This window comes from Trichechus manatus, unplaced genomic scaffold (assembly GCF_000243295.1).
Source record: "Trichechus manatus latirostris isolate Lorelei unplaced genomic scaffold, TriManLat1.0 scaffold00111, whole genome shotgun sequence".
Classification (NCBI taxonomy): Eukaryota; Metazoa; Chordata; class Mammalia; order Sirenia; family Trichechidae; genus Trichechus; species Trichechus manatus.
Genome location: NW_004444047.1, coordinates 3,880,264 through 3,902,085, shown reverse-complemented (window position 1 = coordinate 3,902,085; position 21,822 = coordinate 3,880,264). Strand labels below are relative to the sequence as shown.

At 56.4% G+C, this 21,822-nt stretch overlaps 1 protein-coding gene across 1 annotated transcript; it reads left to right on the top strand.

The window, feature by feature from the left end:
* Positions 1–1,666: 1,666 nt before the first annotated feature.
* On the top strand, positions 1,667–14,406 carry HGFAC (HGF activator). Its single transcript, XM_004383503.1, has 14 exons — positions 1,667–1,771; positions 2,296–2,497; positions 2,581–2,677; positions 3,017–3,099; positions 3,918–4,040; positions 4,189–4,320; positions 4,478–4,588; positions 4,686–4,860; positions 5,150–5,235; positions 5,935–6,193; positions 8,473–8,612; positions 8,953–9,093; positions 9,179–9,327; positions 14,224–14,406. The coding sequence occupies exons 1-14, from the start codon at positions 1,667–1,669 to the stop codon at positions 14,404–14,406; spliced, it is 1,986 nt and encodes a 661-aa protein (XP_004383560.1).
* Positions 14,407–21,822: the final 7,416 nt, after the last annotated feature.

Genomic DNA, 21,822 nt, shown 5'->3' with positions numbered 1-21,822 from the left:
AAGGACCAGGGTGATGTGGCTGGGTGGCTCTAGGGGTATAAGGGTCGAACTTGCCCACCGCACGGAATCCCTCCCCAGGCTGGTGCGCGTAGTGGGGAAACGTGCCCACGCCCGGCCACCTGGCCTCCCCTTCCTCCGCCCCCACAGGTAGACACAGGGTCTTTTGGAGTCTGCCCCCCTCTACAGAGTCGAAGCGGGGATCCAGAGAGGGGGCTGGACCTCAGGGGGCGGACATCCGGGGACAGGGCTGGACCTTGGGGGGCGGGCATCCAGGGACAGGGCTGGACCTTGGGGGGCGGGCATCCAGGGACAGGGCTGGACCTTGGGGGGCGGGCATCCAGGGACAGGGCTGGACCTGGGCGGGGGGCGGGGATCCAGGGACCAGGGCTGGACCTTGGGGGTGGGCAGCCAGGGACGGGGCTGGACCTGGGTGGGGGGTGGACATCCAGGAACGGGGCTGGACCTCATTGGGGGGCGGGGATCCAGGGACCAGGGCTGGACCTTGGGGGTGGGCAGCCAGGGACGGGGCTGGACCTGGGTGGGGGGTGGACATCCAGGAACGGGGCTGGACCTCATTGGGGGGGCGGGGATCCAGGGACCAGGGCTGGACCTTGGGGACAGGGTGGGGGTAGGGAGGGGATGAGGAAAATCGGGGGCGGACAGGAACGAGTGACGGAGACAGGGTCAGGGAGGAGTCAGGACGGAACATGAGGCAGAGCACGCACTCGTCTCCCTCCCCCGGGGGGTTGGGTGGGGGCGCACAGCAAGGCCACAGTGGAGGGGCCCCCTCCCCACCCTCAGACGGTGGTGGAGCCGGAACTGCTGATTCCTGGAACCCCGGCGCCTCCGCGGTTGATCAAAAATTGCAGAAGAAGTTCCCGCAGCCGCTCTGCCCACAGCCCCGAGTCACGCATACCCCGCGACCCCAGCTCACGGATGAGGAGCGAGGTTGGAGCCCCCAGTAAGCTGCACACAGACCCAGGCAGGACCTGAGCAGGCCCCCGCGGCCCCTAGCAGGTGTCTGGCGGGGGCTCAGTCTGGAGTGGGGCCAGACCTGGACAGAGCAGGGACAGCACAGGGTCCTCCAGCTGCGATGGGGCTGGAAGGGCTTCCTGGAGGAGGTGTCAGAGCTGTGTCCAGGAGAGGGGGCAGTGGAAGGACCCTCTGAACATCGCAGATACTGTTGGGGGTCCTGGACACCCCAGAATTAAGACAGGCAGAAAGAGGCAGCTCTGAATACCTCACTCCAACCCATGAGGTCCCACCCAGGCTCAGCCCCGGGGAGCAGAGGGTCCTCATCGCGATGACCTCCTTGTGACCCCCCCCAAATCTGTGCAGCAGAGGCAGTAGCAGGACAAGCTGGCCACTCCCACCCTGTGGCCAGGCAGGGACCGAAAGCTGGGGACTGAGGAGCCCAGGCCCCGACCTTCCCTGTCATCCTGGAAGGCTACCTGGAGGAGGCTCCTGAGCTGGTGTCCAGGGACATTGTCGGGGCAAGGCCTCTGGGCAGGAGCAGCAGGTGGGGGGAGTGTCATGGGGCTCCCGCAGCCTGTGGGTCCAGCTGAGAGGCAGCCTGGGGTTAATCATTGCCGGTCGGCCTTGACCCACAGCTGCCCTGGCCGCTCTGTGCTGTGGCCGCTGCCCTTCAGCCAGCTCAGGAGGAGCCATGGGGCGCTGGGTCCCCAGCCACTGCCCCCCGCCTGGGCCGTACCTGCTCCTGCCACTACTGCTGCTGGTGGTGCCTAGCTGGGCCCAGCCACAGGCCGGCGGGGTGAGCTGACCCCTCGCTGAGGAACGACGGGCTGCCTATGCCTGTTAGGGACAAAGTCCCTGCAGGTCTTCGGCTGAGGCAGATGGAGGGTTCCCGCCCAGGCAGGGGTCGGGTGTGGGCTGGGGCCCAAAGTGCCCCACTCAGGGGTGACTGACTTCTGGGGGTGAGCTGGGTGTGCTGGAGGGCCTGGGGGCTCAACCTGGCTGGGCCCCCACCTGAGGCGTTGCTGGCCCCTGGGCGGCCTTGCCTGGCCTGCTGTGGGTGTGGGGGCCGCTCCCCGTTCTGAGCCTCCTGGGTTCTGGCATTGGAGGAGGTCAGTGGGAGGCCCACCCCCAGGACTGAGCCTAGAATCTGACCCTGGGCTGGTGGCAGTGCCCAGCTGGGGCTGGGGGTGGGGACAGCGGCATGTCAGCGTCCCCCAGTCCCGCTCTGAAGCCCAGGGCTGCAGCCGGTGTGCTGGGGTTCACTGGGCTGAGGTATCCACCCACAGCCTGACCCAGCCAGGCTCTCTCGGCTCCCCCTAGAACCGTACGGAACTCCCAGAACTTAATGCCATGGAAACCCCTGGGACCCCCATGACCCCGGTCCCTTCTGTGGCCTCCCTGACATCGGTGACACCCGTGACCCCAGCAACAAGCACCTCTGAGGCCGTGGTGGAGCGACCCCGTGGTGAGGGGCTTGTCCCCACTCCCAGGGTGGCTTCCTCAAGCAACACCGAGGGCCGAGGTGGGTCGGGGGCTTTCAGGGAGTGGGGGTTCAAGGGGGTCGGGGTGCCAGGCATGGGATCCCCTGACCCTGCCCCCCTGCAGTGCTCACAGAGGACGGGCGGCCGTGCAGCTTCCCCTTTCGCTTTGGTGGCCGCATGCACCAGGCCTGCACCTCCGAGGGGAGCGCCTACAGGAAGTGGTGGGTCCTTGGCTGGGGGGGAGTCATCGAGCACAAATCACTGGCTCCACCCCAGCCCCCCAGGCCCCCAGCGCCCACCCCGGCCCCCAGCCCCCCAGCCCCACGCCCACCCGAGCCTCCCAGGCCCCCAGCCCCCCGGCCGCACGCCCCTCATCCATCCTGGAGCCCCTCCTTCACCCCAGCTTCCACCTCCTCCAGTGGGGAGCCTGGCTAGCACACAGTGGTCCTCAAAACACGTGCGGAGTGAATGAGTGAGGGAGAGGGCGGATGAGTGGATGGGAGGGCTGTTGCCCACCCAGGCTGGGGCCAGGACCCTCGTCAGCACAGGCATCACCCCAGGTGCGCCACGACTCACAACTACGACCGGGACCGGGCCTGGGGCTACTGCGCCCCCACGGCCACCACGCCTCCAGGGATCCCAGGTGGGTGCCACTGCTGAGGCCACCAGGCCTCCGGGGGTCCCAGGTGGGTGCCACTGTGCTGAGGCCACCAGGCCTCCAGGGTCATGGGTGGGTGCCCAGGGATGCAGGGCGGCCTGAGCCTCGCCAAGAGGACTGGGCCTGGGGTTCCCCCATCGGCTATCTGGAGTGAGCTGGGGGGTTGGGGCCAGGTTAAAGGACTGAGCGAGTGGGGCGGAGTGGAGGGTAATGCTGACCTGGGTGGGGGTGTGGTGAGCAGGGGCCTGCTTGGAGTGGAGCGGAGGCTCTAGGGTGAAGCCCCCTGCAGGTCTGGGGGTGGGTGGGGGGCAGAGGTGTGGAGGGACGTGGGGGATGCTCTGCTCCACTGACCAGCTGCTGGGCCATTGCTGGGCTGCAGCGCCCCCTGGTGATCAGGCCAGCCCCTGCAGCCACGCAGGCCGAACAGTGGACAGGGGCCCAGGATGGGTGCGCTGGCCAGAGAGCGGGGCCCAGTGGGGTCTGTGGTGTGGTGGGGGTCTTGCTCACTCAGGGGTCTCCAGTGAGGTGGCTAGAATTGTTTGCGAGGAGGCTGTGCCGCCTGACCATGTGTGGGTAGCCGGCTTCCCAGTCTTGGTTGCAGACCCTGGGCCTGAGTGCCTGGTGGGGGCACTGGGAGGAAGGGCCAAGGCGCCCCCAGCAAGCATGATGGCGGGCCTGCACCCTCCCAGGAGACCCACACCCCAAAGAATCCAGAAGCTGAATGCCTGGGGTATCAGACCCTGGGGCTGACATGTAGGGGCCAGGGCCGGCCCAGCCCCTTACAGCCCTCCCGGTGCCCCCAGGCACGCTGGACCCCTGCGCCTCTGGCCCCTGCCTCAATGGGGGCTCCTGCTCCAGTGCCCAGAACCCCACGTCCTACCTCTGCTCCTGCCCCGTGGCCTTCACGGGCAAGGACTGTGGCCAGGGTGAGTGTCGGGTGGCTGGGTGACGAGGGGAGGGCAGCCTGCAAGCTGTGGGCAGGCGCCTGCCCAGTGCTGTGTCACGGGACCTGTGGGGTGAGCAGGGGCCCGTGGGGTGCGGGGGCGGGTGGCCGGCTCACTGTGCGTCTCCCAGAGAAGTGCTTTGACGAGACGCGCTATGAGTACCTGGAGGCAGGCGAGCGCTGGGCCCGCGTTCACCAAGGCCGGGTGGAGCAGTGTGGCTGCATGGGGGGCCGTGCCCAGTGCAAGGATACTCAGCACACAGGTACGCCGCGGCCGGGGCCGGGGGGGCCGAGTGTGGTCACCCCATTCTCCAAAGTCCAAACAGGTTCAGGGGGGAGGGACTGGCCCAAAGTCACCCAGCAACTCAGCCTGCTGGGGCGGCCCCGGACCTGAGATCCCCCACCCGCGGCTCCCCCCAGCTTGCCTGAGCAACCCTTGCCTGAACGGGGGCACCTGCCACCTGATCGTGGCCACCGGGACCACGGTCTGCGCCTGCCCCCCGGGGCACGCTGGCCGGCTCTGCAACATCGGTGAGTGGCCGGCGCCCACTCCGGCGCCAAGCCCTGGGGACGGGTGTGGAGGACGCGGGCAGCGGCCAGGCCTCACGGCCCCCCACGCCGCCCCCAGTACCCGCCCAGCGCTGCTTCGTGGGTAACGGCACGCAGTACCGTGGCGTGGCCAGCATGGCGGCCTCGGGCCTCGCCTGCCTGGCCTGGAACTCCGACCTGCTCTACCAGGAGCTGCACGTGGATTCCGTGGGTGCTGCTGCGCTGCTCGGCCTGGGCCCCCACGCCTACTGCCGGTCAGCACCCAGGGACAGGGCCCTCCTCCAGCCAGCCTCTGGGGCTCCCTCAGCTCCCACCTGGGGCTCAGACCAGTTGGGACAGGCCCACAGCCTCTGCAGGGGCTGGGCGCGGAATTGGACCAGTGGACCCAGGCGGCCGAATGAGCAAAGGCTGCTCCTCCTGGTCCTGGGACCCCTGCACTCTGGCCCACCCCTCCTGCTGGGTGTCCAGCTCCTCCTCCCCCACCGCCTCCCACCTTGCCTTGTCTGAGGGGCCGTGACCCCCTCCCGCCTCTGTGCGCTCCAGGAACCCAGACAACGATGAGAAGCCATGGTGCTACGTGGTGAAGGACCACACGCTCTCCTGGGAGTACTGCCGCCTGGCGGCCTGCGGTGCGCGAGGCGGGCGGGGGCGGGGACGCGGGCGGGGCGGAGGGGCGGGCGGGGCGCAGAGGAGGGGCGGGGCGGGGCAATTCCCCTGATTGTGTCTCTCTCACCCCTCGGAGCCCACACAAGCGTTCACCGTCGTCTTCCCTACCCCAATCCACCCCTGGCCTCCTCGTTTTCCTGGAGGACCACTGTCGCATCTGAGAGGGAAACCGAGGCTCACTGGTGCCAGTGGGTGGGCACCGGGGACCGAACGGGTGAAGTGGCCCGTCAAGGATCCCTGGATCCCACTCCCTGTGATGCCCCTGTCCAGGACAGCCCCCCTGGAGGGGGAAGTGCAGGCCCGGGGGAGAGGGTGATGGGAGGTAGGGGAGGCCCTGAGGGCTCCACCTGGGCCTCTGGCCGTCGGGGGCTGGCAGGAGTCCCAGGCAAAGCCCTGTGATGTGGGCAGTGTTCTCCTATCCTACAGATGGGGAAACTGAGGCTCAGGGAGTAAGTCAGTGCCCAGGATGGCAGAGCTGGGCCTAAAACCTGGACCCAGGATTGCCAAGGGTTGGGCAGAGGGAGGGAGGCAGGGGACCCCCGAGGGACCCGCGGATGGTGGGCAGCGAGACCCTCTTTGGCTGCTTCTGCATCTGGGGATCGGGTATGCAGCAGAGGCCTGGCTGTGGGTGTGTGGGTGTGACCCAGGACCTCTGCTCCCAGGGTCCCTGGCCAGAAATCAGCCCCCTCTCACCCCCGGAGTCCTGGTGACCCTGCCTGAGCTAGCGATGAGCGGGCGCCGGACCTGCGGCAGGAGGCACAAGAAAAGGACCTTCTTGAGGCCTCGCATCATCGGGGGCTCAGCCTCCCTGCCCGGCTCCCACCCCTGGCTGGCCGCCCTCTACATCGGGGACAGCTTCTGTGCTGGCAGCCTCATCCACACCTGCTGGGTGGTGTCTGCCGCCCACTGCTTCTCCAACAGGTGAGCCAGCTCTGGCCCTGCCCCAGAGCTTGCCCCCAAGAAGGTGCTTGGTCCACTCATCTGTCTTTCCATCTCTCACACCCACATGCCTGTCCCCACCACCCACATCACAACACGTCCACCTGGCCTGCCAACCACCATCCACTCGACATCCATCCACTCTCCATCCGCCCACCCATCTACCATGGGGCCATCCACCTGACCACATCCACCCACCGCATTCATCCACCCACCCCAGCCCACTTAGCCACTCATCTATCCATGGGGCCGTCCATCTGCCCATGTCCACCCACCCATCCACCCACTCCACCCCCTCCCCCCACTCCACCCCCATCTATGCACCCCTCTTCACCCAACCATCCATCTACTACACACACAACTACCCTAACACCCATCCATCCACCCCCATCTACACACCCACCCATCCATCTACCCCATCCAACCACTCCCGTACCACACCTCCGCCCACCCATCCATCTACCCCATCCAACCACCCCCATACCACACCTCCACCCACCCACACATCTACCCCATCCAACCACCCCCATACCACACCTCTACCTACACACCCACCCCACCCCTACGTTCCCACCGTCCATCCACTCACCTATCTGCCTGTCCTCACGTGTTCCCACTTAACCACTCACCACGTGCCCCCCGCATTGCCCACCCACCTGTGTGACCCCTCATCTTCTGGTCCTTCTGTGTTCGCTGGTCTCCCCCTTTGTGGTAGCTTAGCCCTGTGCTGGACATGGAGGCTACAGAGACCCCATCTCTGCCTCTGGGGACCCATGGTGCCCAGGAGGAGGCTGCAGGGTGCCCAGGCAGAGGGCAGGAGGAGACCCCACCCTCCACCCCTACCCCGCAGCCCAGGGCATTGGGCCTTCCTCCAGGCAGGGATGGGGAGCTCAGGGCCTGGCTGGTGGACCCTGACCAGGGTGTCCTTCTGGCACCACCCTAGCTGGGCACCAGGGGGCACAGTGACAACACTCACAGCCTGGAGGAGTGTCAGAGGACTAGAAGGTGGGGGGAGTGTCAGAGGACTGGGCCTGGAGGGGGAAGGTTAGGGTGTTTGCCCCTGTGGAAGGCAGGCTTGGCATTGCCAGCTAAGGGGGGCCGTCTGGGAGTGAGGCCCACCATGCACACCCCCAGGAGGTCCAGAGACCCCAAGACTGACCTCTGCAGAAGTAAGCCAAGGCCACTCCTCTGCAACCCCCAGGGGGTCCGACTGGAGGGGGCGGGGTCCGATGGGAGGGGGCGGGGTCTGGTGGGAGGGGCGGGGTCTGGTGGGAGGGGCGGGGCCTGACAGGCCTCCTGGAGAGGCTAGGAGACTGCTGCTGGCTCCAGGAAGGACCGTCCACCTTCTTCTATACGATGGGACCACCAGGTCCTCCCGTGTGGATTGGGACAACGAGGGGAGCAGGCATCCCTGCAGGGTGGCCGACCCCCCACCTCACCCCTGCCCATCCCCACCCCAGGGCCACCCTCAGGCTCAGCCTGGTGTCGGGGGAGCAGGCGGTGAAGGTGGGTGGGCAGGCAGGGGTGGGACCTCTCAGGCCGGGATGCTGCCTTGCTGGGTATCAGAAGGGTTTCTCCCTAAGCGGGAGACAGATGGCAGCTACTTCTGGCTGAAGCACCCAATTCCCCTTGAGCCCCATGAGGCCTGGGTGTTCCGTGTCCATCCCGAGAGACCCCCCGGCTCTGGTTTCCACTCGGGCTACCAGCCATGCCCGGGGACCAGGGCGGGCCGGGGACGTGGCACCAAGCGCCATTGAGCGCCGGCACGGGGCTGCCGCGGCCCAGCAGCAGGACCCCCGAGCCCCTTTTCCAAAAGGGGCCTGAGACCTTGAGGGTCAGTGGCCGAGGCCCCACGGCGGCCTGGAGATTGCATCAGGACACAGGCCGGGGGAAAACCGAGGCCCAGAGCAGGTCTGTGCCTAGTAGGGGAGGGGCTGTATCTGGGGTCCACACTGGCCAGACCAGAGCTGGAGCAGGGCAGCCGCCCCGGGGCCCACCTCTGCATGGACCCTCCCTGTGCCGATAGGAAGGCCTCACGCTGTCACTGGAAATCGTGCTAGTCCGGAGCCCCTAGCGCCTGCGTCCAGCCCTCAGGTGCGGCCGTGGCCCACCGACGCCCCTCCCTTCCCGCTCAGGCCTCTCCCAGAACTGCAGGCCCGTGGGGTCCATCGAGGCCGGGGCCTGCAGAGGCGGGTAGGGGAAGCAGCCTCAGTGTGAGAAGGGCGGCCGGGGTCCGAGCTGCCGCCAGCCCCCCCTTCCAGCCCCCCCAGGGAGAGTGTCTTGGTGGTGCTGGGCCAGCACTTCTTCAACCTCACGACGGACGTGACGCAGAAGTTTGGCATCGAGAAGTACATCCTGTATCCCCGGTACTCTGTGTTCAACCCCAACAACCACGACCTGGGTGCGCGTGGGCCCTGCGGGGGCGCTGAGGGGCTCGAGACACGGCGGGGACGGCAGGTGGTAGACACCGTCAGGGCTGGCGAGTTCTCAGCCATGGGAGGAGGGACAGAGGAGGTTGGGTCCTGGGGCACGGCAGGCCAGGGGGCCGGGGTGGGCAGAGACAGCCCTGGGCCAGCTCTCCCTGCCCCCACAGGGTCTCCCAGGCCAGGGCCCCTATGCCCAGGGGCTGCCGTCCTGTGTGACCCCCTTGGGCCCCCTCTATCCATCATGGACCCCCAACAGCCTTCCCCCTCAACTACCTTCCCACGCCTGAGCTGACCTCTGACCTCTCTCCTGCCCAGTCCTGGTCCGGCTGAAGAAGAAGGGGGACCGCTGTGCTGTCCGCTCCCAGTTTGTCCAGCCCATCTGCCTGCCAGAGCCTGGCAGCCCCTTCCCTGCCGGACACAAGTGCCAGATCGCGGGCTGGGGCCACATGGGCGAGGGTGAGTGGGGGCAGGAGTTGGGGGTGAGTGGCGAGTCGGGATGAGTGGAGGCCTCTCCCACCCCTGAACACGCCATGTCCCGCAGACCTGAGTGGCTACTCCAGCTCTCTGCGGGAGGCCCTGGTTCCACTCATCGCTGACCATAAGTGCAGCAGCCCCGAAGTGTACGGCGCCGATATCAGTCCCAACATGCTCTGCGCTGGCTACTTCGACTGTAAGGCTGATGCCTGCCAGGTAAACCAGACCAGGCCCAGCCTGGACAAGGCCACCCCTAGACACAAGTTTCTCAGAAGAATCCCAGGGAGCACAGAGCTGGAAGGGATCCCGGCCCTGGAGGGCCCGCCGGGGACCCCAGGACAGAGAGCACCCCTCAGGCTCAGCAACACTACCCCAGGATGGCACTCACTGTCTCTGGAGGCCAACTGGGCCACAGCAGGGAGAGGGAAACCCCTTCCTCGCACAGATGGGGAAACTGAAGCTCAGAGAGGGTCTGGGATCACACAGCTGGGAAAAATCCCAACTGTCCGACCCAGGGGCACGGCTATCCACGTGACACCGGGCACCAAGGGCCAAACTACTTTTTACTGTCAGTTCTCCCAGGTGGGCTCAGTCCATCCATCTGTGCATCCATCCACTCAACCATCCATCCATCCATCCACCATTCATCCATCCATCCATCCATCGGTTTATCCATCTATCATCATCCATCCGTCCCTCTATCATCTTTCCATACTTCCTTCCATCCTTGCATCCATCCATCATCTACCCATCCATCCATCTACCCATCTACCCATCCTTCTTCCATCCATCCATGCATGCATCCATCTGTCCCTGCATCCATCCATCTTCCCTTCCATCCATCCATCCATCCATCCCACATACATACACATGTCTATCCACCACAGTCGTTAGATGCAGTCGAGCCGGTTCCAACTCATAGCAACCCTGTGTACAACAGAACGAAACACTGCCTGGTCCTGGGCCACCCTCACAGTCCTTGTTATGTTTGAACCCATTGTCGCAACCACTGTGTCAATCCATCTCATCGAGGGTTTTCTTTTTCACTGATCCTCAGCTTTACCAAGCATGATGTCTTTCTCCAGGGACTGGTCCCTCCTGATAACATATCCAAAGTATGTGAGACAAAGTTTCACAATCCTTGCTTCCAAGGAGGAATACTTTGGCTGTATTTCTTCCAAGATGGAATTGTTCTTTCTTCTGGCAGTCCATGGTATATTCGGTATTCTTCAACACCACCATAATTCAAAGGAATCGATTCTTCTTCCGTCTTCCTTATTCATTGTTCAGCTTTCACATGAATACTAGGTGATTGAAGATATCATAGCTTGGGTCAGGTGCACCTTAGTCCTCAGAGTGACATGTTTGCTTTTTAACACTTTAAACAGGTCTTGTGCAGTAGATTTGCCAAATGTGATATGTCATTTGATTTCCTGGCTGCTGCTTCCATGAGCATTGATTGTGGATCCAAGTAAAATGAAGTCCTTGGCAACTTCAATCTTTTCTCCATTTATCGTGATGTTGCTTATTGGTCCGGTTGTGAAGATTTTTGTTTTCTTTATGTTGAGGTGTCATCCATACTGAGGCTGTGGTCTTTGATCTTCATCAGTAAGTGCTTCAAGTCCTCTTCACTTTCAGCAAGGAAGGTTGTATCATCTTCATACCACAGGTTGTTAATGAGTCTTCCTCCAATCCTGATGTCACATGCTTCCTTATATAGTCCAGCTTCTCAGAGTGTTTGCTCAGTATACAGATTGAATAAGTATGGTGAAAGGATACAGCCCTGATGCACACCTTTCCTGACTTCAAACCACGCAGCATCCCCTTGTTCTGTTGGAACATCTGCCTCTTGATCTATGTACAGGTTCCTCGTGAGCCAATAAAGTGTTGTGGAATTCCCTTTCTTCAGAATGTGATGCATAATTTGTTATGATCCACACAGTCAAATGCCTTTGCATAGTTAATAAAACACAAGTAAACATTCTTCTGGTATTCTCTGCTTTCAGCCAAGATCCATCTGACATCAGCAATGATATTCCTTGTTCTATGTCCTCTTCTGAATCTAGCTTGAATTTCTGGCAGTTCTTTGTCGATATACTGCTGCAGTTGCTTTTGAATGATTTTCAGCAAAATTTTGCTTTCTTTGGAATGGGCACAAATATGGATCTTCTACAGTCGGTTGGCCCGGTAGCTGTCTTCTGAATTTCTTGGCACAGACGAGTGAGTGCCTCCAGCGCTGCATTCGTTTGTTGAAGCATCTCAGTTGATGTTCTGTCAATTCCTGGAGCCTTTTTTTTTTTTGCCAGTGCCTTCAGGGCAGCTTGGACTTCGTCCTTCGATACTGTCGGTTCTTGATCATAGGTTACCTCCCGAAATAGTTGAATGTCTACCAATTCTTCTGTGACTCTGTGTATTCCTTCCATCTGCTTATGAATATTTTCCCCATAGAATCCTTCACAGTTGCAACTCGAGGCTTGAATTTTTTCTTCAGTTCTTTCAGCTTGAGAAATGCTGAGAGTGTTCTTCCCTTTTGGTTTTCCATCTCCAGGTCTTTGCACATGTCATCATAATACTTTACGTTGTCTTCTTGAGCTGCCCTTTGAAATCTTCTGTTCCGCTCTTTTACTTCATCATTTCTTCCCTTAGCTTTAGCTACTCTACGTTAAAGAACAAGTTTCAGAGTCTCTTCTGACATCCATTTTAGTCTTTTTTTTTTCTTTTCTGTCTTTTGAATGACCGTTTGCTTTCTTCAAGCACGATGTCCATGATATCATTCCACAACTTGCCTAGTCTTTGGTCGGTAGTGTACAATGTGTCAAATCTATTCTTCAGGTGGTCTTCAAATTAAGGTGGGATATACTAAAAGTTGTATTTTAGCTCTGTGGACTTGTTTTAATTTTCTTCAGCTTCAACTTGAACTTGCATATGAGCAATTGATGGTCTGTTCCACAGTCGGCCCCTGGCCTTGTTCTGACTGATCATATATAGCTTCTCCATCATCTCTTTGCACAGAGGTAGTCTATTTGAATCCTGTGTATTCTGTCTGGCAAGGTCCACATGTATAGCTGCTGTTTATGTTGCTGAAAAAAGGTGTTTGCAATGAAGAAGTCATTGGTCTTGCAAAATTCTATCATTCGATCTCCGGCATCATTTCTATCATCAAGGCTATATCTTCCAACTACCAATCCATCTTCTTAGTTTCCAGCTTTTGCATTCCAATCACCAGTAATTATCAATGCATCTTGATTGCATGTTCAATCAATTTCAGACTGCAGAAGGTGGTAAAAGTCTTCAGTTTGCTCATCTTTGGCATTAGTGGTTGTTGCATAAGTTTGAATAACGGTCATATTAACTGGTCTTCCTTGTGAGCCGATGGATATTAGCCCATCACTGACAGTGCTGTACTTCAGGATATACCTTGAGATCTTCTTTTTGATGATGAATGCAATGCCATTCTTCTTCAAGCTGTCATTCCCAGCATAGTAGACCATATGATTGTCTGACTGAAAATGGCCAATACCAGCCCATTTCAGCTCACTAATGCCCAGGATATAAATCTTTATGCGTTCCATTACGTTTTTGAAGACTTCCAATTTTCCTACATTCATACTTTGTACATTCCACGTTCCAATTACTAACGGATGTTTGCAGCTGTTTCTTCTCATTTTGAGTCCTGCCACATCAGCAGTAGCTAACCTTTATCAAGGGCTTACTGTGTCTGGCCTATGTGTCCAACGCTCCACAGGCGTGATCTTGTTTAGGCAGCACATCAAGCCCATTTTACAAATGGGGAAACTGAGGCTCAGAAAGAGGCCTGGAGTCACACAGCTGGGAAAAATCCCAATTGTCCAATCAGGGGCGGGGCTGTCTATGTGACACCAGGTACCAATGGTCAAACCACTCTTCACCCTTAGTTCTCCCTGGTGGGCTCAGTAAGTCCATCTGTTCATCTGTCCACCCTCCATCTATCCAGCCATCAATCATCCACCCACTTATCGTCCATTCATCCATCCATCCATCCACCCACTCACCCATCCATCCATCCACCTACCCACCTATCCATCCATCTGTCCTTCTATCCTTCCATCCATCCATCCATCCATCCATTTAGCCTTCCTTTCATTATCCATCTCTCCACCATCCATCCATCCATCCATCTATCCCACATGCATACGTACATACATGCATCCATCCACCATCCATCCATCCATCCATCCCACATATATACATACATATATCTATCCACCATCCATCCATCCATCCTTCTATCCTTCCATCTATCCATCCATTCTTCCTTTCTTTCATTATCCATCTATCCACCATCCATTCATCCATCCTTTATTCCTTCCTTTTGTTATCCATCTATCCACCATCCATCCATCCCACATATATACATACATCTATTCACCATAGTAGCTAAAATTTATCACGGGTTTACTGGGTCTGGCCTCTGTGTCCAGCCCTTCACAGGCATGATCTTGTTTAGGCTGAACACCAACCACATTTTACAGATGGGGAAACTGAGGTCTGAAGAGGTCAAATCATTCTCCCAAGGTCACACAGCTTAGAAGTGGCAGAGTAGGGCTTGGCACTGGACCACATGGCTCAGTGAGCATCCTCTGGGGAAATCAAGGATGGCTTCATGGAGGGGATGGCACTTGCATTTGTCCTGGGGCATACATAGAAGTTTGTCAGGTGGCGCGGAGGGCACCAGGAAACAGAGTGGCTGGATCATGGGGGGCACACTGGGGTGGGGCAGGGAGAGCCATGGGAGGCTTTAGGAAGGGAGTGGCATGGTTAGACCACCCTGTTCTGCCTCTCCCAGCAGCCTGGGAATGCGAGGACTTCCTGTCCAATGAGTTTTGGGGAAAGGGTTCAGCTCCCTTACTCAGAAGCACCTTTGTCATCTGTCCCCAAGCTCCTGGAAGTCAATATTAGAATTCCGGGGTGTCCAGGGTCAGAGGGGGCTTTTTGCCCCCCAGTGGGCATGTGTGGGGTTGAGGTGAGCAGGATGTGGGGTAGGAAGAGGATGATGAGGCTGTCCCTGGGATGTAGAGGGCTCTGAGCACCTGGCTCACATTCAGAGTGGCTCTGATGGCATCTCTGTCACAGGGGGACTCGGGGGGCCCCCTGGCCTGTGAGAAGAATGGTGTGGCTTACCTGTATGGCATCATCAGCTGGGGCGATGGCTGCGGGCGGCTCAACAAGCCGGGTGTCTACACCCGTGTGGCCAACTACGTGGACTGGATCAATGACCGCATATGGCCACCTAAGCGGCCTACGGCTCCCTCCTGAGACCCCCCCCGGGGCAGGCGGAGGGCATCCCGCCTCCTCACCCTTCCCTCCGTGCTGACAATAAAGACATCTCCAGCACCGTCCTGGCCCATACTGCCTGCCTGCTGCCCCACTGCCCTGCCCTCCCAGGCCATGGCCAGCCAGCTGACCTTCCTCAGTAGAGATGGGACCACAGCCCTGAAGGGAGAGTCTCCCCATGGCCCAGGCAGTGAGGGCCGGGCGGCTCAAGTCCCAGTCCCCAGAGCAGAGCTGTCTCCAGGCCTCATCCTTCCAGAAGCCACCCCTGCCTCAAGCCAACCAGGACAGGATGAAGGAGTCTCAGAGACCCAAAAGGGCTGAGAGCTCCAGACAGGGCAGCAGACGTGGCAAAGGTCCCTCCAGGGGTGCTGTCCCCATGACCAATGTTGTGGGGTACCCCTCCCAGCTGGCCCCAAGCAGGTGTGGGGCTATTGTCCAGGGAAGGGCATGGAGACCTAGTCCAGGCCCCAAGGCCATGGGTCTGAGCCAAGTAGCACATCGAATATTGAAAAAACAGAAAGATGGGTCATTGGAAACACTGTTGACCACCATTTTGCCACAAGATGGCAGCCTGCCTGCAGGTCTCCCTCGGCAGTGTTTTCCAGGAGAGAGAAAACTGCAGACTTTCTCTGAGAGAACCAGGGGACCAGAGAGGCCTCAAGGCCTGGGTGAGTCGGGGCGGTGGGTCACTGCTTGTCCTGAGCTCCTTGAAGCCACCCCTGCCTCCAGCCAACAAGGACAGAACGGTGAGAACTCTCCGATGCCCAGAAGGGCTGAGAGTTCCCAGCAGGGGCAGCACCTGAGGCAGCGGGAGGGCAGCTTACAACAGGGAGGAGGTAAGGCTAGAGGCCCCAGAGGGCAGACCAAACTGGGCCTGTGGCTGCAGTGAGGAGTTGGGCGTGTCCCCAGGGCACTAGAAGGCACTGATGGGGTTCAGCGGGGGGCAGATGTGACGACATTTGCATCAGGAAAAAAGGCCTTTGTGTGTGGGGTGGGGCAGAGAGGTGTCAAGGAGAGTGATGAAGGGGATGACATGGGCTAGGGCAGACAAAGGCCAGCCCGGCCGGGTGCCCATCGTCAGGTACCTCGGGGAGCTGCGAGCCAGAGGTGAGGGGGAAGCCACGGTTCCTGCCCTCTGGGAGCTGGCGATCTCAGGAGAGGGGTGCAAGGGGCAGATTCAAAGTGTCCAGACCCAAACCCACCCCCTATCTTCCCTGGGAATGGCTTCCCACCCCCCATCTTCCCTAGAATGGCTCCCCACCCCCATCTTCCCTAGGAATGGCTCCCCACCTCCATCTTCCCTAGAATGGCTCCCCAATCCCATCTTCCCAAGGAATGGCTCCCCACCCCCATCTTCCCTGGGAATGGCTCCCCTACCCCTGTGCAGCCCAGAAGCAGGGCTCTCCACCCGCAGGTCCTGCTTCCCCCCAGCCCCCTCTGCTCATGGCTCCACCACCCACACTCGATAAGGTCCTGCACACTCTCCAGCCTCACCTGCCAAGGTCAGCTCCTCACATGATGGGCGAGGGCCTTTCTCCAAGGGGTCTGATTGTGCAGCTTCCACGCCCCCAGAGCCTCCCCAGTCTCTGCACGGCCTGCCCCACCCTCCAGGTCTGTGGTCTGGTCACACTGGCCTCCCTTCTGTTCTTTTTCCTGCTGCCTAGAAGGTTCTCTCCCCATACCGCCTCCTCCCTCCCTCAAGCTTGGGATGCCCCACGGTGGCCTGTCCCTGCAGGCCCTCTCCGTCTCATACATGTCAAGGTCGGGACTGACGTTTATTTGCCCGTTATTGGTTGAGTTCTGCCCCCGACCCCATCCCACCTCTCCTGGAAGCTCCATGGGGACAGGGGCTACTTCCTTCCAGAGTGTACTCCTTGTGGCATCCTCATGGTTGGCCCAGGGCAGGCTCGCCCCCGGCCTGCTGGGCGAGGAGCATACACATATGCACAGAAGGTCCCAGCTTTGCAGACCTCCCAGCCCCGGTCCTGCTTCAGTTAGGATACATTCGGAAATGGAACTGTGTGGCTTAAACCAATACAGGCTTGTTCTCCTCACACAAGAAGTGCAGTGGTCACGTTTGTTGGCACTAGTTTTCCAGTTATATCTACTCCCTTTTGTCAGGAGAGCACACGTTTTCCAGGATCCTCTTCTCTAGCAGATGTCCACTTAGCTCTCATCTGCCACACCTCACAGCAAAGGAGGCTGGGAGGGCAGGAAGCAGGGTTGCCGTGACTGGCTTTGACTCCACAGTCTATTGCTTGGGGCTGGGCATTTGCTGCTGGGAGCAAAACCAGATTTCTGATACCAACAAGGAGAGGGAGACTAGTAGTAGGATGTGCTCATATGCTGTAGGTTGGACTCAGAGCCTTCGAGCCAACCGAAGCCCGCTGCCTGTGCCCCCATGTGGATTACAGCCCAGGGCAGTAACTGGGTACGGAGGCTGGTGTCAATGTCACAGGAGTGTGGAGGGTGCGGCAGCTCTTACTCCCCGAGTGTGGGGCATCAGAGAACTGCATCACTTCAATCCAACCATCGCCCACACCTGAGAGGAGCTCTCCCAGATATTGCCCCCCTCCATGGATGTTGGCCGTCTTCACATTATTTCTCGGCATCTATTGAGATGAGCACATGAATTTCCTCCTTGAATCTATTCATGAGATGCCTTGCGTTGATAACTCTTCGAATGTCAAGCCAACTTTGCATTCCTGGAGTGAACTGTGCTTAGTCACAGTGTGAGCCACGGGCCCCTCCAGGCTCATTTCTCATGTTCCCCACCTTATGCTCTGTCCCAGGAAGCTGTTCTGTATGCTCTGCCTCTATGGGCTTCTGTGCTTTTGGTTTTTGTTGGGCCATAGGGATGCCCCAGTAGGAGATCCCACCATGGGTTTGCCAGTTTGTGGTACTGTGGTGGCTTGTGTGTTGCTGTAATACTGGAAACTTTGCCACTAGTATTTCAAATACCAGTAGGGTCACACTTGGTTGACAGGTTTCAGTGGAGCTTCCAGACTAAGACAGACCAGGAAGAAGGACCTGGCAGCCTACCTCTGAAAAAATTACCCAGTGAGAACCTCATGAATAGCAACGGAACATTGTTTGATATAGTGCCGGAATATGAGTGCCTCAGGTTGGGAGGCACTCAAAAGACAACTGGAGAAGAGCTGTCGCCTGCTCAGAGTAGAGTCGACCTTAATGATATGGATGGAGTCAAGCTTTTGGGACTTTCTTTTGCTGATGTGGCACAACTAAAAAGGAGAAGAAACAGCTGTAAACATCCATTAATAATCGAAATGTGGAATGTACGAAGTATGAATCTAGGAAAATTGGAAGTCGTCAAAAGTAAAATGGAACACATAAAGATTGATATCCTAGGCATGAGTGAGATGAAATGGACTGGTATTGGCCATATTGAGTCAAACAATCACATGGTTGTCTATGCCGGGAATGACAAATTGAAGAGGAATGGCATCGTGTTCATCGTCAAAAAGAACATTGCAAGATCTATCCTGAAGTACAACACTGTCGATGATGGAATAATGTCCATATGCCTACAAGGAAGACCAGTTAATACAACCATTATTGAAATTTACACACCAGCCACTAATACCAAAGCTGAGAAAGTTGAAGTTTGCCAACTTCTGCAGTCTGAAATTGATTGAACATGCAATGAAGATGCATTGATAATTGCTGATGATTGGAATGCAAAAGTTGGAAACTAAGAAGAAGGATTGATAGGCAGATGACACAAACCTTGCTTGCTGAAAGGGAAGAGGACTTGAAACACTTACTGATGAAGATCAAAGACCACAGCCGTCAGTATGGATTACACCTCAACATAAAGAAAACAAAAATCCTCACAACTGGACCAATAAGCCACATCATGATAAACGGAGAAAATATTGAAATTGTAAAGAATTTAATGTTAAAATCAAAGATGTCACTTTAAGAACTAAGGAGCGCCTGACCGAAGCCTTGGTGTTTTCAATAGCCTCATATGCATGTAAAAGCTGGACAAGGAATAAAGAAGAGTGAGGAAGAACTGACACCTTTGAATTGTGGTGTTGGTGAAGATATCGAATATACACGGACTGCCAAAAGAATGAACAAATCTGTCTTGGAACAAGTACAATCAGAATGCTCATTAGAAGCAAGGATGATGAGACTTCGTCTCACATACTTTGGACATGTTATCAGGAGGGACCAGTCCCTGGAGGACATCATGCTTGGTAAAGTAGAGGGTCAGTCAAAAAGAGAAAGACCCTCAATGAGATGGACTGTCACAGTGGCTGCAACAGTGGGCTCAAGCATGGCAACAATTGTGAGGATGGTGCAAGATTGGGCAGTGTTTTGTTCTGTTGTACATGGGTTCTAAAAGAGTTGCAACCGACTCGACGGCACCTAACAACAACAAGTGGGAGATCAGAAGGAGGGAGGAGAGTGAATCTGAGGTATTTATTTTCCTGGCTCCCTCCTTTTGGAGTCGCCTCAGGTTGGCTGCATTCCTTCACTGAAGTCACTGATATTGTCAACATGTGCGTGACTTTCTCCTTCTAAAGTTCCAGTGACCACTCCCTCCCCTTGCCCTTCAAGCCTAGGAGTGTGCCTTAGACATCTAGTGCTGCCATAACAAATACCACAAGTGAATGGCTTTAACAAACAAGAAGTTTATTCTCTCACAGTCCAGGGGGGTGGAAGTCCGAATTCAGGCCCCCAGCTCCAGGAGAAGGCTTTCTCTCTGTTGGCCCTGGGGGAAGGTCCTTGTCATCAGTCTTCCCCCGGTCTAGGAGCTTCTCAGCGCAGGGACCGTGGGTCCAAAGGACTTGCTCTGCCCCGACACTACTTTCTTGGTGGTATGAGGTCTTCTGTCTCTCTGCTCACTTCTCTGTTTTATTTCTCAAAAGAGATTGACTCAAGATACAACCTAATCTGGTAGATTGAGTTCTGCCTCATTAACATGACTACCTCTAGTCCTGCCTCATTAACATCATAGAGGTAGGATTTACAACACATAGGAAAATCACATCAGATGACAAAATAGTGGACAATCAAACAATACTGGGAATCATAGCCTAGCCAAACTGATACACATATTTTTTGGGGACACAATTCAATCCATAACAGGGTGGTATCTGCTCCTTTTCTGCAACTATCCCAGAGTTACCAAATGATCCCTTGTTGCTCCTCTCACCTTGACCACATCCTTGTAAATAAAAATAAAAAAACCCAAACTTGTTGCCTTTGAGTTGATTCCAACTCATAGCGACCCTGTAAGACAGAGTAGAACTGCCCCATATGGCTTCCAAAGAGCAGCTGGTGGATTCAAACTGTCGACCTTTTGGTTAGCAGCCAAGCTCTTAACCACTGCCCCACCAGGGCTCCTTGTAAATAAACTCTCCTTGAATTATCCTAATATGAGTGTGCCATCTGTTTCCTGTTGGGACCCTGACCAATACATGCTATATTTTTTAAATTAACTTATTTGATTATATTTTGTTTAGGATTTTTGCATTTATGTTTATGAGCGAGATAGGCCTGTAATTTTCTTATACTCTTTGAATGACTGTTATCAAGGTTATACCAGCCTCACATAATTGGTTCAGGAGCATCCCTTCCTTTATTATCCACTGGAAGACTTTGTATGAGACTGGAATGGTCTATTTTTTGAAAATTTGGTAGAAGTCATCTATAAAATGACCTGCTATTTTCTTCACAGGAAGATATTTAAGTACTGATTCAATGTCTTTAATAGTTATAGGACTAGTTGGGAATTCTATTTCATCTTCGGTCAGTTACGGGAAGTTATACTTTTATGAATTTATCTAAATTTTCACATTTATTGCCATAAAGTTGTTAATAATATTGTCTTATCATTTAAGTTCAGATGTATCAGTAGATATTTCCTGTCAGCACATGGAAAATATTCCATGGTCTTTTGGCTTCCATTGCTGCTGTTGAGAAATCTGCTTTCAGTCTAATTGTCCTTCTTTTGTAAATAATTATTTTTCTGTTTGATAACTTTTATGATCACTTTGTTTTTGATATGTGGTAGTATCACTACGATATGTGTAGGTATGGATTCCTTTCCTTTATTGTATCCTGCTTGGTGTCTGTTGTACTTCATAGTCTTGCTCAGGTTTGATACTTGCTGGTGCCCTTCCTTGTGGTGACTCAGGGATCTAGGCCCTTCTGTCCCAGTAGCTCCAATGTCCCAAGGGGCTAGAAGTCCTCCACAAGATACTGTTTGTATCAGGAAGCTTTTGCTGTGTCATAAATGACCTCAAAACTCAGTGACATCAAAAAGCAACCATTTGTTTAGCTTGCAATTCTATGAGTTAGCAATTTTGGCTAGGCTTAGCTGGGTAGTTCTTCTGGGCTAGGCTGGGTGTCCTCACATGTGTAGAGTGATCAATAGGTCTTAGGCCTTCCTGCTTCTGGGGGTTGCTGGCTGTTGGCTGGGGTCATCAGGTGACTAGACCACATGTCTCTTACCACCCAGGAGGCCAGTCTGGGCTTGTTCACATGGTGGAGCAGGGCTCCAAAAGAAAAAGTGGATGCGAGCATTTCTATCATGTTCTACTCGTCAAAGCAAGCCAGGCTCAAGGATTAGGGAAATAGACCTCAGCTCTTAGTCGGAGGAGGTGCACAGTCACATCACAAGAGGTGTGGATGCAGGGAGAGGAATAATTGCAACCATTTTTTCAAACCATCTGCTATGCTCTCCATCTGGCCATGTGATGAACGAAAAGAGTATAGAAGGTGGCACAGGACAGCTTATGGCCTGGAAGTGGTGGTCATCACTTCCACCCCCACCCCATTAGCCGGAATTCATTCACGTTGGCCCTCCAAAATGGGGGGATGCTGGGAAATTTACAGGAATAGATGGGTTTGGTGAACTTGTGGAATGGGGGTGGGTGCTCTCCAGTCCCACGAGACACCTGGAGACGCAAGACATGGCAGCCTGCCCCGACCCTAGTTCACCCCTTGTGTTTGTAAAACCCATGACCGTTTGCAAAGGCCCTCACACGCATTATCCCCACATGGGGATCATCAGAATAATATCAAGCTAAAAAGGGCAACTGAGGCCAGGAAGTTCACAGGATGGTTGGAGTTCATTTGACTGGTGAATGGCAGGGCGCAGTGTCTGGTGGTAGGGTCCATGGCTGCAGAGCCACTGATGCGGGCAGTGGTGCCCCGTGGCCATGGAGTCCAGAGGTGGTGGCAGTACCCCATGGCCACAGTGCCCAGGGGTGGTGGCAGTACCCAGTGGCCACTGTGCCCAGGGGTGGTGGCAGTATCCAGTGGCCACTGTGCCCAGGGGTGGTGGCAGTACCCAGTGGCCACGGTATCCAGGGATGGTGGCAGTATCCTGTGGCCATTGTGCCCAGGGGTGGTGGCAGTACC